At 35.6% G+C, this 25785-nt stretch overlaps 1 protein-coding gene across 1 annotated transcript in view; it reads right to left on the bottom strand.

The window, feature by feature from the left end:
- CACNA1D (calcium voltage-gated channel subunit alpha1 D) overlaps window positions 1-25785 on the bottom strand; it is a 184012-nt gene that overhangs the window by 50245 nt on the left and 107982 nt on the right. The window contains exons 13-30 of the mRNA XM_035558258.1: window positions 23739-23899; window positions 22931-23156; window positions 22556-22763; window positions 20619-20739; window positions 19427-19541; window positions 18580-18649; window positions 17892-17961; window positions 16528-16672; window positions 14616-14745; window positions 11297-11356; window positions 7915-8021; window positions 6689-6776; window positions 6081-6188; window positions 5859-5911; window positions 5430-5576; window positions 4460-4661; window positions 2833-2991; window positions 1397-1507 (exon numbers count right to left, since the gene is read on the bottom strand). Coding sequence (XP_035414151.1) covers window positions 1397-1507; window positions 2833-2991; window positions 4460-4661; window positions 5430-5576; window positions 5859-5911; window positions 6081-6188; window positions 6689-6776; window positions 7915-8021; window positions 11297-11356; window positions 14616-14745; window positions 16528-16672; window positions 17892-17961; window positions 18580-18649; window positions 19427-19541; window positions 20619-20739; window positions 22556-22763; window positions 22931-23156; window positions 23739-23899 — 2281 coding nt within the window. The remainder of the gene's footprint in view (window positions 1-1396; window positions 1508-2832; window positions 2992-4459; window positions 4662-5429; window positions 5577-5858; window positions 5912-6080; window positions 6189-6688; window positions 6777-7914; window positions 8022-11296; window positions 11357-14615; window positions 14746-16527; window positions 16673-17891; window positions 17962-18579; window positions 18650-19426; window positions 19542-20618; window positions 20740-22555; window positions 22764-22930; window positions 23157-23738; window positions 23900-25785) is intronic.

The raw sequence follows: 25785 nt of genomic DNA, 5'->3' as shown, positions 1-25785 counted from the left end.
CATTTAAATAAGATAGGCGACAAAAAATAAATTCACACAAATAAATTCATTAGAAACGTACAATGGACTGGACAGTGCAGAGCAAGACCATGGGAGAGTGGGTAAACTGTCACCCAGAACTCCACACTTCAGATCTCAATGCCTGACCTCAAGTGATATAGAATTCATTTACATCTTCAGGCGAATATAAGCTAGCCTTAAATCAAGTAGCTCAGGCCACACAGCAGAGCTCGTGGCTAAATGCTACTGAATAAATATCCTTAAAATGCTGGGAAGTAGTTATGCACCTACCCCACACTAAGCTCTGAGCTGCCATGGCTATGTTGCTGCCTCAGAGCTAGTTTGTTTAAAACAAAAATTTTGCTTTAAGTTTTTTAAGATTGCCCACACAGACTACAATCATCCAGTTCACTACTTAAAACAAAGGAAGTGCAGTTTACATTCAATTACAGATACAGATGTCCTGGGTACTTTAAAAGAAGGGCAATGGAAAATGAAAAATACCAGCCTTAGATGGTGAGATCAGGAAACCTCAAATGGCATGACTGACTTCCTTCAAATTCCACGTATATTGAGTGACCGCACTTCACTTATTTACATAGATATGACACCAGAATTGGTATTGATTTCATTGTAATGAAAACAAAATTTAGTTTAGCCTGTCATTACCTTTTGCACTGTCATTAATGGTGTATTAGAACTGAACATACAAGACTGCATGAACTGTCACAATCTAAGTTTCTTTTTTTTTAAGTCAATATTAATTCTTATCAGTGTCTCTTGCAAATCTACGTTTGAAGATGTGTCTGCATTACTTATTTTGACAGTGTCCCTTTAAGGCAAGGAATCCAAACTGCTCAGTGTGGGGCCCTCTACCAAATGGTGTGTGCATATAACTGAAAACATTAAAATCTAAAAAGGCTATTGAATGTTCCAGTTATTTCTGTGTATGTTTGTAGTACCTGGCTATATTTTTAAAAGTAAGGAAATAATTTTGCGTTTTGAAAAGGATATATATCATAACATACAGGTCTTTACTGGAGGTTAACTTGGTTTAAGGTTATGAATGTAGTACTATGAATAGGAGATGTGGTAGAGCTTATAACAGGAAATGATTTATCTGATTTAGAAAGGGACATTTTCATTACTTCAGAATATTCCAGATCTCATCAACCACCTTGTAATGTTTGTTCCAATATATGCATTTCATTTCCTGGAGTTACTTATATACATTAACATTTTATAGATTAACATTTCAATTATGATTTCACTCATAGATAACTGTGGGAAACACGTAGGTTCCTTTTGTTCTTTGAATAATACATAGCTAGTGTGAAACTTACATTACACTTAATTCTTGTGGTGATGACCTAATTAAATCATGTCTAAAACTTACCTTGGGTTTGAATGCAATCAGTTTCAAAACCATTTCCACAGTGAACACTCCCGTGAAAACCATATTCATAATGTCCATTGCATCATTAAAGAGCTTAGACTGTCCATAGTGCTGTGAATGAAAAATATGACACATTTAAAATAAAGGTTTTAAAATAATAAATGAAAGTAAGGCAGAATACAAAAAGTTGGCAACAGTGCAGCACAGGAAAATATTTTCTAATAGTATATTTTGATTCACACCTATATACACACAAGACTAGCTGAATATCTCTGTCCAAAAATGGCTATTTAAATCTATTCTGTTCAGGCACTGAGTGGAACAAATTTGGCATTCCTCTACATCTGGGGACCCTTAAAAGGACGTTTTTGAGGAGGACTGTGTTCCTCCAAAAAAGGAGTATCAGACAAAAGCAATTCCCCAAATCTTTTAAAGATCCCCAGATCTTTCCCCAGGTTTTAAATTACATAGCTTATATCTGCTTAAATCTGCTTAATTACATAAGCTCATATCTGCTTAAAAAGCCCGCAGTATGTTAGTCACAGAAAAAACATATTGTATAGGAGTAATATATTTAAGAGCATAACAGCGCATGCAAGTTTATTGCAAAAAGTAAGTAGAATGGGTATATTGATTGGATTTGAAAGATTCTTTTTCATATCAAAATCAAGAGTACTGGGGAAAAGAAAGAAAAAACTTGGAAAAGTAGATAAGAGAAGCAGCTGGTGAAAAACAGTGGATGTTGTATGCAGGAAAAGCAGAAAAAGGTAAACATACAGACAAAAAGAGCATGTGCAAAAATACACCCAAATATATACAGACATAGAGCTAATATAAAAAAACATATTTGTATGTTTGCATCTTTATACAATTCTAGAGTTGCTTCATATATGAAGTTTTTAAACTTCTGGAGAAGATACAGACATAGGTGGTGGAAATATGGGTTAGTACATATACGAAACAAAGACAGAACAAGTACAGAAGTTACAAAGGGATGAAGTAACGCTTAAAGGCATTGAATAAAAGAATAAGATATCTTTATTAGATAAAAGAATCTAAGGGGTTCAGAGAAACATTTGCTAACAGAGAAATGTTTGCTAACAGAATTTGGCTTTTACATTCCCTTCACATTTTCTTGCACATGGACAACCTTGGGAATAGATATTTATAAATTACATTAAATTACAATGATTAAATATAGATCAATGAGCTTCATTATGTTAGGAAGACCATCCACATAAAGCTCTTTCAGACATTTAAGAGAACTAATAAACAGATTAGCATGCATCACAGAAGAGTACTTTGATGAGAAGTTGTTTGTTTTAATTTCACTTCACAAAAAAATAGAAGTTGCCATAAATGAAAGGCATTGTATCACCCACATCTTCCCTTGCAATTCATGCAAGTGGCTTCAGAAGAGCTTCTGGTTTTCCTACCTGCATAGCCAGGCAAAGTGTGTTCAGCATGATGAGGACAAACATGATGTATTCAAATCCAGTAGAATTCACCACGTACCAGAACTTGTACTGGTAAGGATTTTTTGGAATATATCTACGAAGAGGACGTGCTTTCAAGGCATATTCCACACACTGACGCTGTAAAAGCAAGCATGTCAAAAATTGTCAGACCATACCTAACAGTGAATCAAATTGGAATATAATTAATCATAAGTACAAAGTGTTACATATAAATCTTAGAAACATGCAGTGTATCTACTTTACATAGATTTTTTATTATTAAGTACTAACAAAGTAATCAAGTAGCTTACCAATCCTCACTTATTTATTTACAACTATATCTGATCATATACACTACTCAGTTACATACAAAGAATCAAAGAGTGCTCATGGAAAATTCTGAAGTGGTTCACCTTTGTACAATGTAGTAGCAGACCACAGACAATATGTATGTATATGCGTATGTATAGTATATAGTACTATGTGCACTGTATTTTATAGATACACATATCATCATACTGATACCCAGCCTTCATAATACTAATGAATCATCAAGAATTCACTGTAAGGAATCTCAGTGAATAATAATAATGATGACTATTAATTAGTCTGTAAGTCACAGAATCACAGAATCGTCTAGGTTGGAAGAGACCTCCAAGATCATCTAGTCCAACCTCTGTCCTAGATGATCTTGGAGGTCTCTTCCAACCTAGACGTCATGCTTCATCTTTACAGTTTTCAAACACCAGTGTAACTGCACAGCATAAAATCCTACAGTTAGCGAAACAGCTACTGGGGGGGGTGTTATTCCTATTAGTTCAGCTAAATTGCCCAGCAAAATCATGTCACATATGTAGGAACATCACAGACTCACCTCCAACCCCATTACTACCTGAAATCTTCATATAAGCTGGACCTTCCACTAGTCTTTTGAAGAATGCTTACAAAGGCTTACTAAGGGAGTACAAAATGCAGTATGAATGCTCCCCTAGGTTTCATGCTTACCTATGTTTGAATGAATACTGCTGTGCTACAGTCGAACATGAGCACCTGAAAAATCATGACTGGTGACTGACAAGTTTCTCAGTCAAAAGATTAAACAATAAAAGGGGACAGATTTTTTTATTTGAATCTATCACCTGTGAATTTCTGAATAAATGGGAAAAAAAAGAGTAGAATGTTTTGAACACATTCACTTTCTTTGAACATTTTCAGATTATTCTGCAAGTAACTTTTATATTCTTGTTCTTACTGTATAATCTACCTCTGCCTATGGATAAACTGGCAAGTGCTTGTAGTCTTCCTAACATGACACCAAGAAGTGAGACACTAAGAAGTTAATTTAAATTATCAAGCTTAAGGTAACAACCTTCACAACAAAAAGACCGAGACGCTGGGCTTACAGGAAGAGGAACATATAGTAACCTGAATATTAATTGATAGTATTTACTAGTGCTACTTTTTTTTTTTAACCTAAGATATGTGTTTGATGCCCTCTTCTGGCCCAAAGCAGAAAAGAAGCTCTTTGTGCAAAAATAGTAATAACAGTAATAATAATAATAAAAGAATTCTTTCAAGACTAAAAGAGTTTATTATTTATTTTAACCTGATTTTTGTCCAGCTCACAGTTCTTATATTCTTGTTCTCCTTGTTCTTGGAATGTAACAATGACAAAACCAACAAATATGTTCATCATAAAGAAAGCAATAATGATGATATAGATGATGAAAAAAATGGATATCTCCACTCTATAGTTGTATACAGGTCCTACATTCTCGCCATTCGAATCAATAGCTTTGTACAGCAGCCTGGGGAGGGGGGTAAGGGGGGGGGGCAGGGAGAAAGAAAAAGAAAAGAAAAAAGTTATCATTAAAATGGCAAAAGAGAGTAGAGCAGACTCCGAGGACAGATTTCACAAGTGGCCTCCTGTTTATTATTATCTTTCTCTGAGTACTGGCAGCACTTACAAGCATATCAAACACAGAAACACACCACACAATGTTTTCTTTGGTGATTTTTGTTGTTGTTTTTGTTTGCTTCAAAATAATCAAAATAATGACCAGCTTGGTGGTTGTTTTTCCACATAATGCTGTCCTGGAAGACTACTCATTTAGGTAAATACCGAATGGTAGATTGCTCTTCCAGGGTTTCTTTATGCAGTGTACTACTTCCTAGTTTTATAGTCGATTTACTCAAACACCTAAAATTTTCATATTAGTTAGTATTATTTAAATTGCATGATGGATAAATATCAAAAAGGATTACTTCCAGTAGAATTAAAAGAATACATTATTACAGCAGAAGTAGCTGAAAGATTAGGAATCAAACAATATAAAACAAAGATTCCATTGGTGTGAACAGGCGCGCACACACACAAAACTATTATATTCAGAGACTATACAGTACTTTTAAGTTAGGCTACATTGTGCTCCTGATTTTAAATTGATTTCATTTACTGAAGGTGGCCTGATTATTGCTTGACTGTTTTGTTACCCCTGAGTGCTCAGTAAATGATAGAGAGCTTTTCTGGAAAATCTGCCTTAATACTAATGTGAAAACATGGAGAATTCACTCACGCTGGCCAGCCTTCAAAAGTGGACACTGTAAAAAGGGCCATCATAGCAGACAGAACATTGTCAAAGTTGAAATCACTATTTTGCCAGACCCTCTCTTTGACCATTGGATTATCAACATCTCCATCTTTATAAACAATGTATATCCCCCTGTAGGAAAGGGAAAGAAACAAACTGCCATTAGTGAAATATTAAATAAGACCTCAGATTATTCCATGCTCTATTCAAAATAGTTCATTTTACTCCATCAGCAAGCTCATTTTATTCCCTTGATAACCTGTGTTGACAGCCTTTATTTTTTAAAGTTTCCTGCTGGATGTCAAGATGGTAATTCAAATTTATACAAACCTGAACAGCCTGTCACACATGCATGCTACATTTTAAATTATTAAAAAACAAAAGAACACTTTCTTAGCTCAAAGGAATTCTCACCGGCATTCCTCAGGATTCTGTTTTGCCTCATCAGTGCATCTGTAGAATTTTCCCTATGTGTAAAACAAGAAAAACAATGATAAAATGCAGAATAAACAAAGTAAATGCATTTATACTATGACTGGTTCAGATGGGACCAGCCCACTTCCAGCAGCAAGCCACAGAGAATTCAGCTCAGCTTTGCTCTTCTTGATGAAGTGCAGATTTTGAGAGTTTGCTTACCTTGAACAGCTGCACTCCAATGCAAGCAAACATGAACTGCAGCAGAGTTGTAACAATCATGATATTACCAATAGTTCTAATAGCCACAAAGACACATTGAACAACATGCTGGAAAGAAACAAAAAAAATTAAACATAACTTGTTATTTAGTAGCATCACTAACTACTACCATAAGAGTAAACACCTATTTTATCACATTTAGATTAATTTTTCAAACTACCATTTTTGCATTGTCAGTATTATACCTGCTACCACACTCAAACTTGTTTTCTAAATTTGTAAGTTTGTTGAGATAGACCTAGCAGCACGTATAGATTAAAAAGTGCATAAGCACTGTGGAACAACAATGGAAATATTGCTGTGATATGTTGGTTCACAGCAAGTGTTATGGTCAAATCTCTCCATGGCAGTGGTGTTCCTCCACATATAAACTGCTGTAATGGTGGGCACAATCTGGCCTAGTACATTTAAGAATCAGGAACTGATTTATGGTGTTGCCCTGTGACCTTCTCCAGGGAATTTTTCTTGTGCTAGACTTTTTAACCTGAGGCAGTATTGAAGAATAGGGTCAACAGAAACATAACTTAGAAAAAGATAAAAATAAATACCTTAAGTCCTTTTGCTCTGTTTATTGCCCTTAGGGGCCTCAAGACTCTTAAGACTCTGAGGATCTTCACAACTGAGATAGCACTTGATCTGGGAAAAAAAAAGAAAAAAAAAAAAGAAAAAAAAAAGTTTTTCTTTTACTTTTAAGGTAACAGGTTTTACTTCTAATAACTACGTTCTTGCAACTTCATTATACATGAAAATTTGAAAAATATATCAAAATTTAACATACAAGACTTTTGAAGCACTCCTTTACTGATTCTTATTGATACTAGAAAATAGTATTAACCTCATAAATACCATAAGGATAATTTTGATTTCTGGAGCAACTTGGGAATTAACAGCTCAGAATCTTGTCTGACACTAATACAATTAAGTTTGGTCAGAAGAAAAATACTCCCCAAAGTATTTTTTCCATGTTGACAAGCTCTTTCAAAAACAGTGTTTAAGTACTGTAAATCCACAAATACCTTAATTTCCAACCAACTGGATTTAAAAAGATCTAATTCAACTCACATTCACATTCTCTTTAAGTAGCTACAACTGCGTTTTCAGATAAAATAATAGTAGATAGCCCTTTAAAGAACACGTTGTGAAACTGAAAGCTTGCATAATTGATAGTACAAGCAGAATACAAATTGGGAAGCAGCTGACAGACACCCAGCCCTTGCTCTTTTCTAGGTCAGTAAAGGCTTCACAGATGATTCTGAATGAGGCACAACTGCTCATGCAGTGAATTAGTAAGCACCTTCAGACTCTTATGTTCTGCCTCATCCAAAGAAAGAAGCAAAACATATCTTCACTACCACTTTCAGTCCTGATTAAGGTACAACTTCTCTCCCCTTCAAATTCTGTCAGGTTACATAGCCCAGTAGGGCAATGCCAAAAGAACAAGCTCATAGAACTAGACTGTACATGTGGCAATAGCACAGGGTAACCTTCTGAAACTAATAAACCTCCTGAAACTCCAGGAATTATTTGCTACACAGTAGTGTTTGTGGTGCTCTTCCTTGTTCTCTTAGCAATAGCAGGAAGCAGGAATTTGTTTCCAACCTGTATTAGTAATGAGTTACAACACTCTCCACGTAAAGCATTAATTCATCCCATTCCCAGCCCTGAATACTGATTTTGCACATCTACATACAATGGCAGAACAAAAGGAGCTGGAAGATTGATTTCAGTATAAAACCCCAAAGCAAAAATAAATTGTTCACATTATAATACTTACTGAATACCAAATGATACCAGAGAAACACCCACAACCAGCAAATCCAGCAAATTAAAATAATTCCTGCAGAAGGACCCTTTATGAAGGAACGCTCCAAAAGCTGTCATCTAAAAACAGAATTGTTACATGTTTACTCTCCATTTCAATTTATCAAAGTGGCATTTAGGCTGTTTACAAGACACTTGCCTGGAGTGTGAATGCATACAATAGCATCTCACCTTCTAAAAGGAACTGAGATAAAAATCCCACTACATATGTTAACTTTCATTTAAATCACAATATTCTGCTCAAGCAACACAAGCAAATGTGTTAATTGTTTCTGATGTCAACAAATGTCGTACTCACGTAAGAACTGATCTTACTGAACTGATTGGGGCCTTTTACAGAAAAACAACTAAAAGAACCATAAAACTCCCACACTTACTAAACTATAAGGACCAGATTCTGACTCTTAAACATTCTTTTTGTCTTGAGAATTGAAGGAGCTGAAAATGCATTGCAAAATCCTGAGAGTAAAATCTGGTGCAGAAGCAGTACAAGGCTGTCACAAGGCAGCATCACATTGCTGTTTTTCTCTTTCACACCAGAGATGGGTTAAGATAATGAGTGGGTATCTTGGAAGACAGTGTACGTGGTGTTTGTGGTACTGGGGACTAGGATTCCTCAGGGTAGCGGAACAACAGGTAGACTGTCCTAGCTCACTTCACTTCCAGTTGTATAGAATGTGGTTAAACTAATTAAAATCTGTGGGAGTTAAGCACTAATATAACTATATAAAGATGTATCAAGCCTACATCTATCTACAAACATCCATTCACACTGTAGTATGTGATCATTTAACTGTATTTAACATAAATACTCCCATGAATGTTAAAATATATGATGTAGAAATACAGCTGAAGTACTCATCATCCCATCTTTATATGGGAACTCGCTTCCATCATTACAAATCGCAGCAAAAGCATTTGACTAAAACTGTTCTACAAAAACACCATTCTATCCTTTGCTCAGGTCAAGGCAAACCCTAAAGCAAACACAAGGTAGTGAGCATGGCCACACAGCCTTCAGAAGAGCCAATGCTGGAGAGCACTCACTGAGCTGAGCACTGTTGCTCTTTTTCCTCCTGCCTGTAATTCCACACCAGTGGGGACTGGTTTAAATGGTGTGGGATTAGCACAGCTGGGGCAAGGTTAAAAGCACAAAGCCGTAACCTGGCCTTCACTCTGACGTTTTCACATTTGCCAAGTACTGCAAACAGGATGGTAAGCTAGATTTGAAAGCTATGGAGGGGTTACATAAGAGAATTCTTAAATGCTTTAAACTGATATTGCAGCTTTTCTGTTACTCATATCCTCACTCATAACCTCAACAGCATATAATGTGGAAACCCTCATGTCTACAGAGCAGGCAATAAAACAGAGCAGAGGAAGACTCTTCACGTGGTTATTCTATTTTAATACTTGCTTTTTTGGACATGTGCAAGTTTCTCCTCTGCAGCTGATAATATTGCCACTGGTTATCTTCTTATCGGTTTCACATATCTTTTGACGGAAAATTAAGGAATGCTATTTTTTCTACAGATCTTGAATTTGCTCTCTGTAGAACACACACAATTTCTGTATGACTTGGATACTATCAAAAGCCCAGTGCAGAACCTAGCAGGGAAAACATGGAGGACTCAAGCCACAAGCAAGCAAAGCTGGAATCTGAGACATGTTAGAAAAGCAGGCATGTATAATGTACTGTCCGCTAAACTTTTTATGGTACAATTTATTTCTTTATAAATACATGTGAGTACACTGCCAGGTGGAGCTTCCTGGAGAAAGTGGAGTCAGGAGCATCAACATTTTGGGCTCTGATTGGGCTCCTTGTTTTTATGTAGTATTTCACAATGCCAGATTTCAGTAGCTCTGGTGCTTCCTACTTCCCTAGAATAACTCAATGTCAGAATCTTTTGCAGTCAGTAGGAACATTTCTTAATTCATCCAGTATGCTTGTTTATGGCAGAATTTATAATTCCTCTGTCCGTAGAGAAACACAACTACAGAAGCTATACAAACTGCTGCTCAGAGCATGTGGGTGGTCTATTGACTCTCTTCTGCCACAGAAATGGCACTAACACATTTAGTATGGCTTCTCAAATTCAGAGTTTGGAACTAATTTGTTCTAATGCTACAAACATTTCAGTGCTTCATTCTTTTCTTTTTGTTTTTTCTCTTGATGTGAAAAATCGGGATTCTTTTTTCTAGAATGTTAAAAATGTTACAAGATTTACCAATTTTTTAGCAAGTTCCTCACTGCTGAAAATGAGAAGGGGATAAACAGAAGTCTGTGAGAATATCTCCAAGCATAAATATAGTCTACTACTTACAGTACAGCTTATCTTGTAAACAGCCCAAATATTGCATCAGTTAGTATTAATCAAATCGCATTGTGAAGAGTATGCACAGCAATGTGAGCAAAAGCTGGGAGAAGAGATTTTATTAAGCTTAATCCTCAACTGGAAATGTAAAGTTTATGTACAGATTCTTAGTGCACCAGAAATTCATAATTGTATAGATTGGGTTTACTCAAGCAAAAGCTTATGGTGAATATGCACTGAATTAAATTTTTAAGAATTATACAAAATTCTCTGGAAAAATATTAACAAATTAAAAAAATATATACTTTTATTGCTTTGTTCAGCATTTTCCCCACGTGAACCTAACATGCTCAGTTATACAGCTTCTTTGCCAAAATAAGATTTACACATGTAAAGTCTGAGTAACCCCAATGGATATTCTCAATAATCAGTACACAAAACTGTACATTAAAATGCCAGTTTTGAACTCATGCACGGGTAATACATTTAAGCAAGCATATTTATGCCTTTCTGTGTATTTAAATGTATGCCCAAGATAAGATAAATGCAAAGTATCTTAGTATACCGATAGATAAATGCAAGATATCTTGCAAGTCCTATTGCAAGAAAATAGTTATCTATTTTATCTCTGTGAATATAGTTCAGCAAGAGAAATGAGAAATTACATGCTCCCTCCTTACAAGACTGATCAACTCTTTTTAGAAATGCCAGAGCAGGGAGAAGGAAAAGCTCATGCGCAGTGTTTTTTTTCCTTTTCTGACAACTGTAAGTTTTAAAGGGTAAAAAAAAAATGAATTACTAAGTTGATGTAATGATAAAAAGTCAGCTTCTACATGCATCCAATGGCAAAAAATAACCAATCAAAACTATAAGAAATTGTCAAATAAAAAAATCCTCGTTTAAAAAAAGTTTAGCTTTGATCGCTTAGAGAAAAGGCGAAGAACATTTCAAGTGCCTTTTCTTGGCAGGTGACACACAAGGAAAATCCTTTTAAACCAACTTCCTTTAAAACCCTGTTACCTTCAAAATGATCTCAAATGTAAACATACTAGTGAAGACATAATCTGCATACCCTAGGATCTGGAAGGTAAACAAAAAGTTACAAAACATTATTGCTAAAGCTGCTTTTGAGCTAACAAGGATCAATTAACAATGCATTACCTTTAACAGGATTTCAACAGTAAAGATGGCTGTGAAAGCATAGTCAAAGTAAACCAAGTATCTGCAAGGTATAATATGTGCCACAGTAAGAAATCCATCTATTAATAATTTTTTACAATTTAGACCACATGCACAACAACACCTGAAGAAATCTAAATAGGTAAATGGGGAATTAAGTCAATGTAGTTTAAAATACTAGCTACTGTGCAACCATTTTTGTTTACATAAAAAATTATCAGATGTCACCATAGTTAGATATGAGATTTTACCACAAAGACCCAGTAAGTGAGACTTTCTTTCAATTCAGACTTTCCTCTGTCAGCTTTCACAGGTACTTTCTTCAGCCTTTCACAGAGATACATGATCTTACGAACAAGAGAGATGTTTACTATTAAGTTAGCTTTTTTTGTTGTCGTTACTGTATAGACTGATCTAAAGTGTCACAAAGCAAATTAATGAATAACTGAAATAATTAAAATCAGCACTGCATCTATTTTTTCTGAAACTTGGAAGATATAGCAGTGATTTTTTTTTTTCCTGGAAATTTAGAAGAACCCACACCTGTGACACGCACAGTGACATGCAAACTTTTTAAAATATTTTGTATTTCATACTGAATTCTCTATTGTCAACAGGAACATTGCCATATATTTCAATAGAACCAGGATTTCACCCTTTCAAGGTGGCAGTACTGCTAGCACCTAATTTAGTTGTTGCCATGCACTGCAGTACTGCACTAGTTTAGTTTCAAGAACCCAGCAATTCACCCAGCAATCAGTTGTACACAGAAACATGTTGTCTGTGGTGCAGCAGATAATAAAATGGGAAGGAGGAATAAAATAAAGAGACAACACGCAAAGGAAATATTCCTATTAGATCAGATAAAAGGAATTTTTCTTTCCCATATTCAGATGAATATATCCTTCTGTCCCTTTCAGGGGCTGAAAGAGTCATATATGAAAGCCATTCAACAAAAATTAGCAGTAAGGAATTCTAGAGTTAAAAGACATGTTTAAAGCCATTCCATTTTGTTAAACTTGTTTTTTCACTCCTGTACTCTGTCATGAATTTCAGCAGAGACACAGAAGAGACACACTCATCATGATGGTTAGCTACCATGTTCAGCAGTAGCAAGTGTGTCTTGATCCCTCAAGGACATAGCCCATGTGCTGTCCATTATCTTGGAATCTTACCACAACCTTCAGTGATGAGCAAACACAGGATATTCATCACAAAAAGCAAGGACTGTCTAGAAGCAATGATATTTGCAGAAGGGATAGCATGAACACTCACCAGAAGGCCATAATATTGAACTTGAGTGCCAACTGGAATAAGCAGAGGCCACCCTTGTAAAAACTTAACAACCAACTTTTGCATCATATTTTTCAGTGTTTTTGAGTCTTCCACCCACCAACTCACAAAGTCAATGCTAAGCTCTCTATTCTGTCATTCAACAGGAAGTTCTTTCCCTTGCCAAGTTGGCCATTTGAAGGAAACATGATCATTGAAAATAATAACAAGGAAAATATGCAAGTCTGGTGCATTTGTGAATTTTTGCAAGAGGGCAATGTCTTCTCAAAATCACTCAAACATTTTACCTGTTAGGTAAAGGAATAGGAATAACCTCTTCAATTACTACCACTCTGGAGTTGCATCTTCCTAGCACTCTTCTGGTTACAAAAAGAAATACCAGCCCTTCAAGCCATTTCTACAGTAACTATTTCGGTATTGCTCACCAGGTCTGTTTTGTTCATCCACTATCATGATATATTTGTAAGACTGCACTTGTTCAGATTTACAGATATGGAAACAACACGGCTCCACTGAACACTACACAGAGTGCCTTTGTGCTTTGACCTAGTTTTACCTTTGGAGAAAGTATTAGCTTTTGTGCTTTTTTGTTGTTGTTGTTGGTTGATTGTTTTTTTTTGTTTGTTTGTTTTTTTTGTTTGTTTGTTTGTTTTGTTTTGTTTTTTAATAATGTTACTGAAAAAATGTTCAGGGAATGTCGACAGTCCAAAGAAGACTTCAGAGGCTGCACGTATACCAGCAAGAACTACAGGGACACAAGAGCAGAGCAGAGTATGAAAGTAATGTTGAGGACCAATACCTCCATTTTACCTACATATATGTCTGTTCTCATTACATGAACTCAAGTCCTGTTAGTGGTTGAAGTGCATTTCTCAGCCTAGGTTTACCTCAAAGCAGATGATTTGAGTAGAATCTATCTTCATTACATAAGATGGCCATTTTGGCCTGAGAAGTTATGGCACTAGTTGAGGCCAAAAGGAATTTGACGTGTTTAACAAATCAAAAGTTTTTGCATTCAGTGTATGTGTTGGAGTATAAATTTCAGCTTCAACTGGAAGGAATCTAGTTTGTGGACCCTGTGACTATTCTACAATGCAAAGCCAAAGTTGGGCAGCGCTGAGATGTGTGTCAAAACTGAAGACAAAATCTGAAGTAGAATGGTAATTCTTCAGATACAAAAGATTAGCACCCAGCCTACTGTCAACTTGTGGCCATCCCCACACCTTGAAACAAAAAAAGTTTGGAATTTTGATAATGCACGTATTTATTTTTTGATTGATTTTGGAAGGTCTTTCTGTTGATGTCCTGTTATGGTTTTTTTTGTTTGTTTTGTTTTGTTTTTTAATGTTATGAGTTCAATTCTCAAGCTTTTCTCTAGAAGGAGAGGCTAAACAAAAGCTGCATTTTCCATGTAATTGCCCCAGTAGTTCTTTACTGGAACCTTTACTGACCTAGTAGACCCATCTTGGAAGATGTGGAAAAATTTTCTCTAACTCCATGGCTATCTCTGCAAATCAATAATAAGACAGGAGAGGACTGGAAGTTCTGTCCAAGTCCCCACAGACTATTACTGGTTCCATCACCTCAGCTATTTCATACCTAATCAAAAGCATGCACAACTCACAATAACTTGATAGGCTTACTTCACCACTAATACAAAATGGTTCTAATACCTATGATGTTCCAACAGTAAAGTTACTTGTCTTTAAAAGATTTATGTCTTTTACAGAAAAAAAATACTTGTGTATGACTTGAAAAAGTAAAAGGAAAGTTTCTTAACTTGAAAATCAAAACTCAGGCAATAGTCCCAAAGGATTGTTATTCTGTGAGGAAATATTAATCTTCAGACATAAAATGATGGGCTTACATTATTTCTAAAAGAGTGGCTGCGAATTGGATCTTCTGCTGCTAGGGAAACACTGCTCAGCATGATGAAGACAAGGATGAGATTGGTAAAGATGTGGTGATTGATGAGCCTGTGGCATCCCACTCGAATTCTGCAGAAGAAATACAAAAATATACTACATGTGCAAATAGAATTCAGCAGATCGCTAATACAGATTTTCTATTACTTTGCCAATGCCAATGGAACAGGGGAACCATCAGCAGCTAAAAAGCAGTGTATATGCTGAAGCTATTGCTATGCCTTATAAAAATTTAAAAAATTCGAAATCCAGTCCACCTGTTGTGAAGGCGCACTTAACAAAGGAATCTAAGAGAAATAATTTCCCAGCAGAATGGGAATTTTGAATGTCATTAGAAGTTCCAGTGTTTGTACCACTGTGCACGTACATAAAGGACAATGTCAAATGGGCCAAATGCCACATGTTAAGTCATTTCAGATCACAAGTTTGATTTGACATTTATTAAAGCTGTCAAAAATATTAATTTGGTGAAATGTTGTTTAGGATGGAAATCTCATTGTGTTACTTAAAGACTCCACTTAAATCAGAATCTCCTCGGAAGACTCTTTTTTGCAGAATTATAGGACAAGTGAGTGTTGAATATTACAGAGCTGCTACAATTCAGCCAAATATGATGAAGTGGAACTGCACATATGCTTACAATCACTGAGACCAAGGTTACTGAGCACTTCACTGGAGTTGGTCCAGGATTAAATTTGCAAAAAGGCAGGATCGGGTTCTTAACTGTTGAACACCAAAGTTGTCTGAAATATTCTTCTGAAGAATAAGGAGGCTCTTAGTAAAAATTTACTCTACTGTTAAGCAGATTATCAGCGTACAGTGTATCTCAGTTAAGCAAAATTTTGGCCTGAGAAACTATAGCACTACTTGAAGTCAAAAGGAATTTGATATGTTCAGATCTAGTGATTTTTGCATTCAGCATATGTGTTCTTAAAATTAACAGTTTAAATAGATGTCTTTCCAGTTTGTCTGAAAATTCTGAGGAATGTTAGATAGCCCATGTAATCAGTAAGATACAAGACCAAAACATTGTATCCTGATCCTCATGCTGTCTTTTAGTCTTACCTGTGATAACCTCTACTACTGAGAAGACAGTATTTTCCCATACCAAATAACTTTTAAAATCCTTTCTAAGACTACTGATAAAATTGCTATATATGAATGTATCAGCTATCTTCAGTCCGGTAGGAAATTATTCTGTTCACTTGTTCACTTCTGTCCAACAATCAGTAACAACTTTTACTGACTATTGAAGCTTGCTTTCTTCATCGCTATAGAACCTGAAATGTTCTGGAGTTAGACATTGGTGAAAGGTTCCTGTTCCTTCCCAAATCCAACTACTATTTTTCTTGATTTTTTTTTTTTGTTAAGTAATTTTCTTTCTCTTCAGTGTTTGCTTGAATCTGGAAAAATACTGTCCCCCTAAGAGGAATATATATATCCTTTCTACTTTTCACTTTCTCTCTTTCTTACTTTCTCTTCTTTCTCATCCTTACAGCTACAAAAAGATACCATTCTTCCTAGGGTTTCCAGGAATCCTATCTCATGTAAAAAACGCTCGCTTCACAAAATAAATAGCTAATATACATTAAAGAATACTTTTCACCCTGATGAAGGCTTGATAGTCTATATGTAAAAGATGCTGTCATCTTTGACAGTGGGAAACAAATTAATGTATATAACAAATTAGTTTTATTTACCAAGTCATTTAGAAAATTGTAGGAGATATACCAATCTCTATCTTGCTGCAGACAGATACTGCAATTCTTTCCTTAACCTCACACCTCATTGCAAGGAAGCCTGCTCCTTCATCCCCTGAGAAGCTAAAACAGTATTTTTCAAAATGGTATTTACGGATTGGTGCTGCTGAAAATGAAGAAGGCACTCCCTTCAGGGATTGGTGTTATTTTCTCCTTCATATTTAGTTCTGATATTCTACGGGGACGTGGGCCTGCTGGTACCTCTGGTTCTTCCTCCTCATCTTCTTCATCTTCACCTACTTTAAATTAAACATTTCTTTTACTAGGAAAGAAAAAAAGACTATTTTTTTTTTCATAACAATATACAATTTTATTAAAATATATATGGCTCACTGGAAAATTATATATGCATACCACAGTTCTAAAAATCTATGAACCAATATGAATGAATCTATGAAAGTTCCTAAGAGATTCACCCCAGAGTACTGAAGGAGTTAGCAGATGTCCCTGCTGACTGGAAGCTAGACAACACTATACTCGTCTACAAGAAGTGTTGTGAATGCGGCTACATCTGGTTGGCAGCTGGTCACTAGTGGTGTTCCTCAGGGCACAGGCCTAGGGCTGGTTCTGTTCAAAGCATTTATCAGTGATCTGGATGCAGGAGTGGAATGACTCTTAGTGAGTTCACTGACAACGGTAAACTGGGAGGTGCTGTTGATTCTCTGGAGGGATGATAGGCCTTTCAGAGGGATCTAGATAGACTGGAACATTAGACAATCAGCAATGGGATCAAATTCAGTATGAGTAAGTGCCCGGCACTGACACAACGCTGGGACAGGGCAATGCCAGACACAGGTAAAGACTGGGATACAACTGGCTGGAGAGCAGCTCAACAGAAAGAGATCTGGGAATTCTGGGTGACAGTAGGCTGAGCGTGAATGAGCCAGTAGTGTGCCCTGGCAGCCAGGAGGGCAAACTGCATTTGGAAACACAGCATAGCCAGTCAGTCAAAAGAGGTAATTCTCTCACTATAAATATATTGTTGCTGCGGCTTTACCTTTAATATTGTGTGCAGTTCTGGGCTCCACAATATAAAAAGGATATTAAGGTAATCAAAAGGTAGGGTAAAATCAGATTTCTATATTAGGTGTCCAGATAATCAGTCAAAACTTATTATTAGACAGACATGTCCGCTGGACTAGAAGAAGCTAAAACAAAAGTAACTGAACACCTTCAGCCCTGGAATCTCCTTTTTTGCCAAACATTTTAGAATTTGCTCTCACATCCATGAAAGGAATAAGCCCGGCAGTTTTCAGGCTCACAGTATTAACTCTCATGTATGTACGGTCTAGGGAACTGAAGAAAAAGGTCATACTTCACTTACAGATCCATTTATCCAGTGATAACAGAGCACAACTTCACCAACTTCAAATGAATTGATGCAGTGTTCAGTGAGAGCTACTTTAGGATATTTTAGCAAACTTAAATACTCTTGTCTTCTGGCTAGTATTCACATACCTGGTATATCACAGGGTGGATAGGGATCTTTATCCTCATCCTCTCCTTCTCCATATTCAGCAATTGTCACCTATGGCAATAAAAGAGATGCACAAGGAGAAAAATAATTTTTCATATAGCTTTCTTTGTGTATAAAACTTATTAGAAAGCGAAACAACTGAGCCTCTGAAGTCAAGAAAGTCACCCCCATGTTTACTTTGAGTTTTTTTGAAACAGTGTAACACAGAGAACAGTGGAAGAAAACTAACATTTTAACACATTTTTATAAGAAGATTTTTATATAATATCCACATACTTCTACCTGTGTATATTATAATCAGGATATAACCAACAGATTTGGTTAAAAAAAATATACTAAAATCATTTGAAAATTCAAATAAGAATTTATCATTCACTAATCTCTTTCATTGGCTTTATCTGGCAAAACACATACAGGGATCCTAAGGTGATGTCAATTAATTATTGCATGCTCTAAGAGCTCCCCTTCTCAGAAGATCAAAATCAAAAGGATTTTCTGGGCTAAGAGATTCTGCAAGGATGCAAAGCATCAGAACAGTTTCCTTTGCCTAGAAAAAATGTATGGACGATGAATTCATAAAACAAATCACAAAGCACAGCAGGCTTGAAAAGTACTCCTTAGAATTAGTGAAACTGTTTCTCTAAAAGACACATTTTAAAAAATAAACACCTTACTATCCTTGGGCTTCTTTTGGTCACTTTCTGCCTTCTCACTTTTTTTATTTTCCAGACTCTCCTTTCTACAAAATACAAAAAAATATATATATAAAAATTAAAAAATTACAATGCAAATAATGTAAAGACAGAAGACTTAAAGTGAACTATACCCATTCTATATACCAAACTATATATATCTATATAACTATATATGTATCAAACTATACCCACTCTATTCAGAGTATACCTAAACATATTGTAAAATATTTAAAATTATATTTAAAGCAGATGTCAGAGCAATAAAATCTATTGCATTTGAATGCACTACATCCATTTAAAACATTATCATTTTGAACATATTGCAGAAGCTAATCCCCAAAAAATGCAATGCATGATCATTACTCCTTTCTAGGTGGATAAATTGTGCCCTTGGACTCAAATAACAACTTGCACTGACTTCAATATGCATGCACTGATCTCACAGAAGGTTGTATTCTTCTCTATATAAGGGTTACAGAACTGATTCCACAGGGCAAGAACAAATTCACTGAAAAGAACAAATACATTCCTGTTCTAATTGTGCAATAAATCGTACTATTGTAACGTTTAAATATCAGCTGGCTTATCATTATGTCCTTAGATGACCCTATTTTCCCAGTCAGTAGCCAAATTTTATCTAAAATTATTTTAATTGGGTGTTACTTTAATGTCAAGGTAAATTCTTTCCTTCTTTTTTCCTGAGTCCAGTAAATTTTAAAGATGGTGAAGGCATTTATATAAAGAAAATCCTTATGAAAGAATTAATTCCTTACTTTCTTCTTCCCCTCTCCTGCTCATTCAACATGCCTGAACTGTTTTACCTCGCATTCTTTTTCCTTTCCTTTTCTTCTGCTTCTTCCTTCTGAGCTGTATTTAGACTTTCAGCATCTGCCAAGTTGTCCACAGCAATGGCCAAGAAGACATTTAGCAAGATATCTGTTTCAAATCATTTTAAGGACATTATGCCTTACCACACGTTTAGTTTATTATCAGCGGAAACACTGACAATGTGAGAGAGATAAAACCCATGTTCCCAACCTTAAGTGTAGAGATGTGTGATGCTGGAATGTAGTACAAATAACACTCATTTCATGGACCAGAATAATACCACGTGTAAAATCATCAGAGATCAATTAGGGTCACTGATTTTAAAATAGCAGAATATTTGATGTATTTAAACAAACAAACAAAATAACTTTATGCTTGCCTGATCAAGTTTTAAATACAAAACATTGTTTTGTAAAAGTCAAGACTGCTCAGGCATTTTGAAAAAAATATTTTTATAATGCCCTGTCTTCTGTGTCTATAACAATCTCTATCAAATTCCGCACTTCAGTCCATATCAGTTAAGTACAAACACTGATTCAAGTACCGTATAGTACAGAAAATCAAATATTTTTGCCCTTTTATTACCTCCTGACCTTTTAAGAACTTATGAGAATGACACCAGCTTCTTTTGCTATATGAGACCAAGGGAGTATTTCCAGTGTACTCAATGCAGGGAAGGGAAATGCTGCTGAAGACTTAATCCTAACTGACCTAACATTTCTCCTTGTAGATTTCTCTCATCTGGTCCCTGCACTATACAGTGGATCGCTGGCTCCACTGTCAGTATGCGTAAGATTTATCACAAGCATCAAAAGGATGAACGGGAAATTACTGTCATAGAGATTGGACTACATCCGTGCATTTTGAGGAGAGATGTCAAACAGAGACAAGCAGGTAGAATAAGGTTTTTTTCCCACTGAAGGAAGAATGAAAAAAAATCTAGTGGTTTGGTAGTGGCTTGAGATGCACTTGGAGATCACTGGAATCTCATCTGTTAGGGAATGTAAAAAAAGGGAATTGCTGTACAAAGAACAGTCAATTCAAAGGACTTAGCACATACAGAATGGGCATTCATATCCACTGCAATTTACTCCCTCCTAGAGAAATTTTGCATATGCCCCCAGTATGGTTACACCCTGCCACACAGTCCCATTTGGAGAAGTTTCCAGGGAGCACAAAGGATACAGTTACCACAGATGAAGAGGATAATGAAATATATGCAGACTATCATGCCTGAAGATGATGGGCCGCCATATGCCATTATGCCATCGTACATAACAGCATTCCAGTCTTCACCTGTTAGGATCTAAGAAGCAGAGACACTGTTAGTACCCCAATATCAAAAAAAGCAATAGAGGATTATGTTTCCTCTTCTCAAAATACACTATAAAACTAACTTTCTGTATACACAAAGCAATACCATATTTTTTTCATTAATAAGCATTGTTTTAAAATTGCTATTTAAATAAACACCTCCTGAAAGCCTGGGTTTAAATCTACTAGCTTTTATTTTATGGTAAGTAATTACATCACTGAACTTCAAAAGCAAAAACAACAAAAATAGAAAACTAGAATTTTATTGATTTGGGCATGCAAAACTAAGAGCCCTAATTTTCAGTAATGCCACAAATCTGATGATGCCCCCATGTTCAACACTCTTGAAAATCAAGATTCTCAACTCAGTATTTGTTGCAGATTCTCTTTTCAAAAACAGTGGTCACAAACCTTTTCTAGTGTGTCATTTTTTAGTCCTGTAAAAGAGTTTTCCCGATTTTGGTTTTAACTAGGACCAGTCACCTTATCATAAATTACATAATACACAAACAGTACCAGTATAGTTTTTGAACTGGTATCTATTTTAAACTGAATGGAGCTCACTGCTGTGGGAGAATTACATGATTTTCTTATTTACTATGGTTTCATATAGTTTACAATGTGACAACTACACTTCTGTACTGCTACAAAAATTCTGATTATTATGAGAAAGGTTATAGGGGGTGCTTTATATATTTTTAAGTAACTTAAATAGTATCAGTTCTATTCTGGGAAAATAATCTCATTCCAAGTAATCAAGTGACTGTTCAAGTATAGGCGTGCCAATTTCTGAAATCCATTTATGAGAGCTAAATTTATCATCTGATTTTCATAGCTGTTGAGCACCCAACAGGTTGGTTGCTCCAGAGCATATTCTCAAACTGAATGAAGCCTCATTCCTTTGAAAATCAGGCATCCTAAAATCTGAATAAAGTCCAACTTAGCAGAGTTTGAAAGTATGGTCTTAATTTTTTAAAGGGACAATGTCAGGTCAAATGTGGATACTTTTCTCTTAAGGAGATTTCTCATTAAGATTTTGTTAAGTTAAAATTACTTGAAAAGGTTTTTAGCTTGCTCTGGTCGGCCACCAGATGAAACATCTACTGAGGAAGCTGACACAGAGTTGAGTCTTACAGGGTCACCTTTAAACATTCATCTACAATGTCTGCAACCAAACACTGTGGTAAGCTGAACATGAAAATGGCTACAAAGATGAAACTGCTATGCCTAATTACAGTGTCCAAAGAGGGAAAAACAAAAAACAGAAGCACCAGAAAATAGTGAAAAATACACTGTAAGTATGGCCCTGTCTTTTCAAGAGCAATAAGCAAGTTGCTTTAAAAATGTGATAAACCTGGCAGTGTCCCTTTAAAGAAATTCATACTTATTTATACATTATAGTAACTGATAGGACCCATATGCAAATATGCATGCTTACAATGCTTCTCAATTTTTCCTACTTGGGAATAGCTGAACTTTTATATAACTAATAAAGTTAAAGAAAACAAAGTAATTAAAATAAAACAACATTCCACCTCTTCTTCTAAGTGTATATTTGATGGACAAATAAGATTTAATTTTGTGAAGTAATATGACAGCTATGTTGCATAGATAGATCAAATAAGACATGAAACGAATGGTACAAATGGTGCAGAATTACCAGAATACTGAGTTTAATGAGCAGAATGCTACTTAAAGTAAACTGAATAAATAGTATTCGTGATTTCGTTTTCAGGCAACATGATCATTTAAACAGTTTTGTTGATCATCAAAGGTAAAATGTTTCATAGGGGATGAAAGACAGTTACCTGGAATACAGTTAAAAGAGCTTGTGGAAAATTATCGAAGGTGCTCCGTTTTGTTTGAGTTTCATCAAAATTAAATTTGCCTCCAAACAGCTGCATTCCAAGCAACGAGAAGATTATGATGAAGAGGAAAAGCAGAAGCAACAGTGAAGCAATGGACTTCATTGAGTTTAACAAGGATGCTACCAAGTTGCTCAGGGATGCCCAGTGCCTATAAATTAAAATGTGTGTGTTAACACACACGAGGAGAAAAAAAAAAAAAAAAAAAAAAACACAACCAAAAAAACAGTAAAAGAGCAGTGCATGATGAAGTATTATAAAAGAATTGCTGATCACTCTTCAGCTATGCCTAAAGTTAGCAGTATTAGTTAATCTTACCTTGTTACTTTAAAAATACGCAGGAGACGAACACAGCGAAACACTGAAATTCCAAGGGGTGACATAATTTCCAACTCCACCAAAATGGTTTCAACAATGCCACCACAGACAACGAAGCAATCAAAGCGGTTAAAAAGAGAAACAAAATAAGCCTGTAGACCCAAGCTGTACATCTTTACTAACATTTCACAGGTGAACAAAGCCAGAAGAACTTTATTTGCGATATCTGGAACAAAATATTTAAAAAAAAAAAAAAAGACATTTCTGAATTCTCATATTTTCCATTTTTATTTTAACATATTTATACTTATATATGAGTTTACAGTCTTAAGCTTAAGAAGTATGAAAGGGCTGGGTTTTGGGTGTTTTTCTGTTGTTGTTTGCTTTTTACTTTGGACTTAAAATGGCAAAAGTTACACAAGGATGCAGACCTTCTTACTACTTAAGACCTATTCATATTTCCAATCCATTGTGGAGTTCAAGACTGCTCAGGTCATAGCTTGAGTCCACACTAACTTAAGGAATGCAACCCACAGCATGTTCTACTGTGCCAGTTACCATTTCCTTCCTCATCTTTCAAGCACAGTTTAACAACAAAAGTACCGGAATTTTGAATTTATTATTGTCAGATTTTTTACTGGTCTGCCATTAAGCTGTGTTACCGATGTGGAAATATAATACACTCAGTCATTTCTTGTATCACCCTTCAGGACAGCAACAAACAACAAAATGGCAAAGTACAAAAGTAGCCACTGATAAAATGCAAGTATACATAATCAAAAACAGGACAAATAATTTTTGACTGTACCTTGGATCTGGGTCAGCCAGTCAGGTTGATTATAATGTTCTGATGAGATAGTTAATGTGTTCAGAAAGACCAAGACAATAACAAGCCAATAAAATGTGACAGATTTTACTGCAGCTCTACATTTTCTTCGATTAAATCGATTCCAGCGACGCCAGCGTCGACTGAAAGTTCAAATAAAAACAAATTTATATTATACAGAAATTGCATAAGAACTTAGGGAGGGTTTCATCTGCGTAGAAAAATAGTGCAAGTTATTATCGGTCACAGATTAAGAAGTGCTAAATTGTTATTCTCATTTTAGATTTTGTTATGGATTTCTAATAGTAAGCCACAACCTTTGGAGTCTCTAATTGTCTGTGACAATTGTATTAATCTGGATTTAACATGGCATTGAGTAACAAGATAATTGAGTAATCTGTCTTCCTAGGCCCCATACAATTAATAGCAGCAAAGAAAAGCCCACAAAGCAATTTAGAATTCAGATTATATTTAGTCTGAAAATGGAGGCTTTGAGTTAAACTATGGGCAAAACTCAGGATCAAACAGGGCAGGAAAGTTGAGCTCATCTTTTAGAAATCTACCCTGTAGTGTTAGAAATCTCAGTCAGCTACTTCTAGAGGTTTTTGTTGATGTGCCTTGAAATCTTATCAGTTGGCAAGAGTTTGTGAGATGAATACGGGTGACAATCAAGGACAAGTAAACAGACTCTAGCCAGATCTGAGCTGGATTCTGACTGAGGGCATTAGCTCAGTTTAGGCCTCATAAAACAGAATTCAATTTCTGCTTCACTTCTGGGAGCTGTGGAAAACCAAATTAGTCTTATTGGGTTGCATTTCTCTTTGAAAAACAGGAAGAAAATACATTGTTGGATCATAGGAACAGAAGGATTAGAAAGCACCTGATATTATGTAAAAGGGAAGCACATAAAATTCACATACCCGGAACTACAGCTGTAGATTCAGTAAAATTTAGGAGCTCACAACAACTGCTTCATCCAAAATTCAAGGAGAGCAGGCACAGATTCCAATGATGGAAGCTTAAGCAAGCCTTAATACAGCAAAGAGCTCAGGAGTAAGCATGGTATGAGTTTCTTCCTCTGGAGTTTTACAGTCAAGTCAGCATAAAGGAGTGGTTTGCTCTCCCTGTTCTGCCCACTCCTTTTCCATTTGCCAAAACTATACCCAATTAACTGAGTCAGAGCTGAGAACTGACTGGTGGAAATCAATTTTTTTCTTCTGGGTTGATTTTAGCTGGTCAGTTTTCTGATCTAATTCCTTGTGTTGCTGCATCACTGAAAGAGCAGTAAGGATGATTGGCTAAGATCAGGGAAGGGCACCGCAGCCTCTTGGCAGTATCTCTTACATGGCACCATGGCTATGGAAAATCATTACAAATAACTAGGTGAATTCGTTAATACTTTTAGTGCCTGAAGTAGCAGATAATGTATTTCGTACACGTAAGAATGTGGCTATATAAAATAGGCAAACAAATTATAAGATTTGAACTCAAGAGTTTTCTGTTTTTTAGTTACCACCCCTCCCAGTTTTAAAATATAAGCTCTATTTTTTTTGAAGAATGAAACATACCCTTTTATTTTGAAGAGAAATTCCATTTTCCTAAATTTGCAATGATATAATACTGTTTTTATGAAATTATCAAGAGTTTTTCACAAAATATAGCAGTTGAGCAAATATTCAGATCACAGAGAACACTTAGAATTGATATAGTTTGTTACAACAAACCAAATTATTCACTGCTTAAATTCTCTTTTAAATAATTTATCATTTTTTCTTCTTAACTATTTATGAGTAAGCCATTATTCATACAAATATGTTCCCAATTTCACTTTCATTCACTGATATATTCATGGTTAGATAGCCCTCTAAGGCCCTGGTCTTAAATATGATACCACACATGGAAGAGAAGTAGTAGGAAGACCTCCAGGTGCTGCAGACCCCTGCAGCACTTCCGGATGAGATGCACCAACATCTCATTGCTGACTGCCACAAATTCTGTGAGTAGATGCACCATGGCATGCATGAACAGA

Source organism: Cygnus atratus, chromosome 10, assembly GCF_013377495.2.
Source record: "Cygnus atratus isolate AKBS03 ecotype Queensland, Australia chromosome 10, CAtr_DNAZoo_HiC_assembly, whole genome shotgun sequence".
In the NCBI taxonomy this organism is placed as follows: domain Eukaryota; kingdom Metazoa; phylum Chordata; class Aves; order Anseriformes; family Anatidae; genus Cygnus; species Cygnus atratus.
The sequence above is the reverse complement of the archived record's forward strand: the minus strand, read 5'-3'. Positions and strand labels throughout refer to the sequence as shown.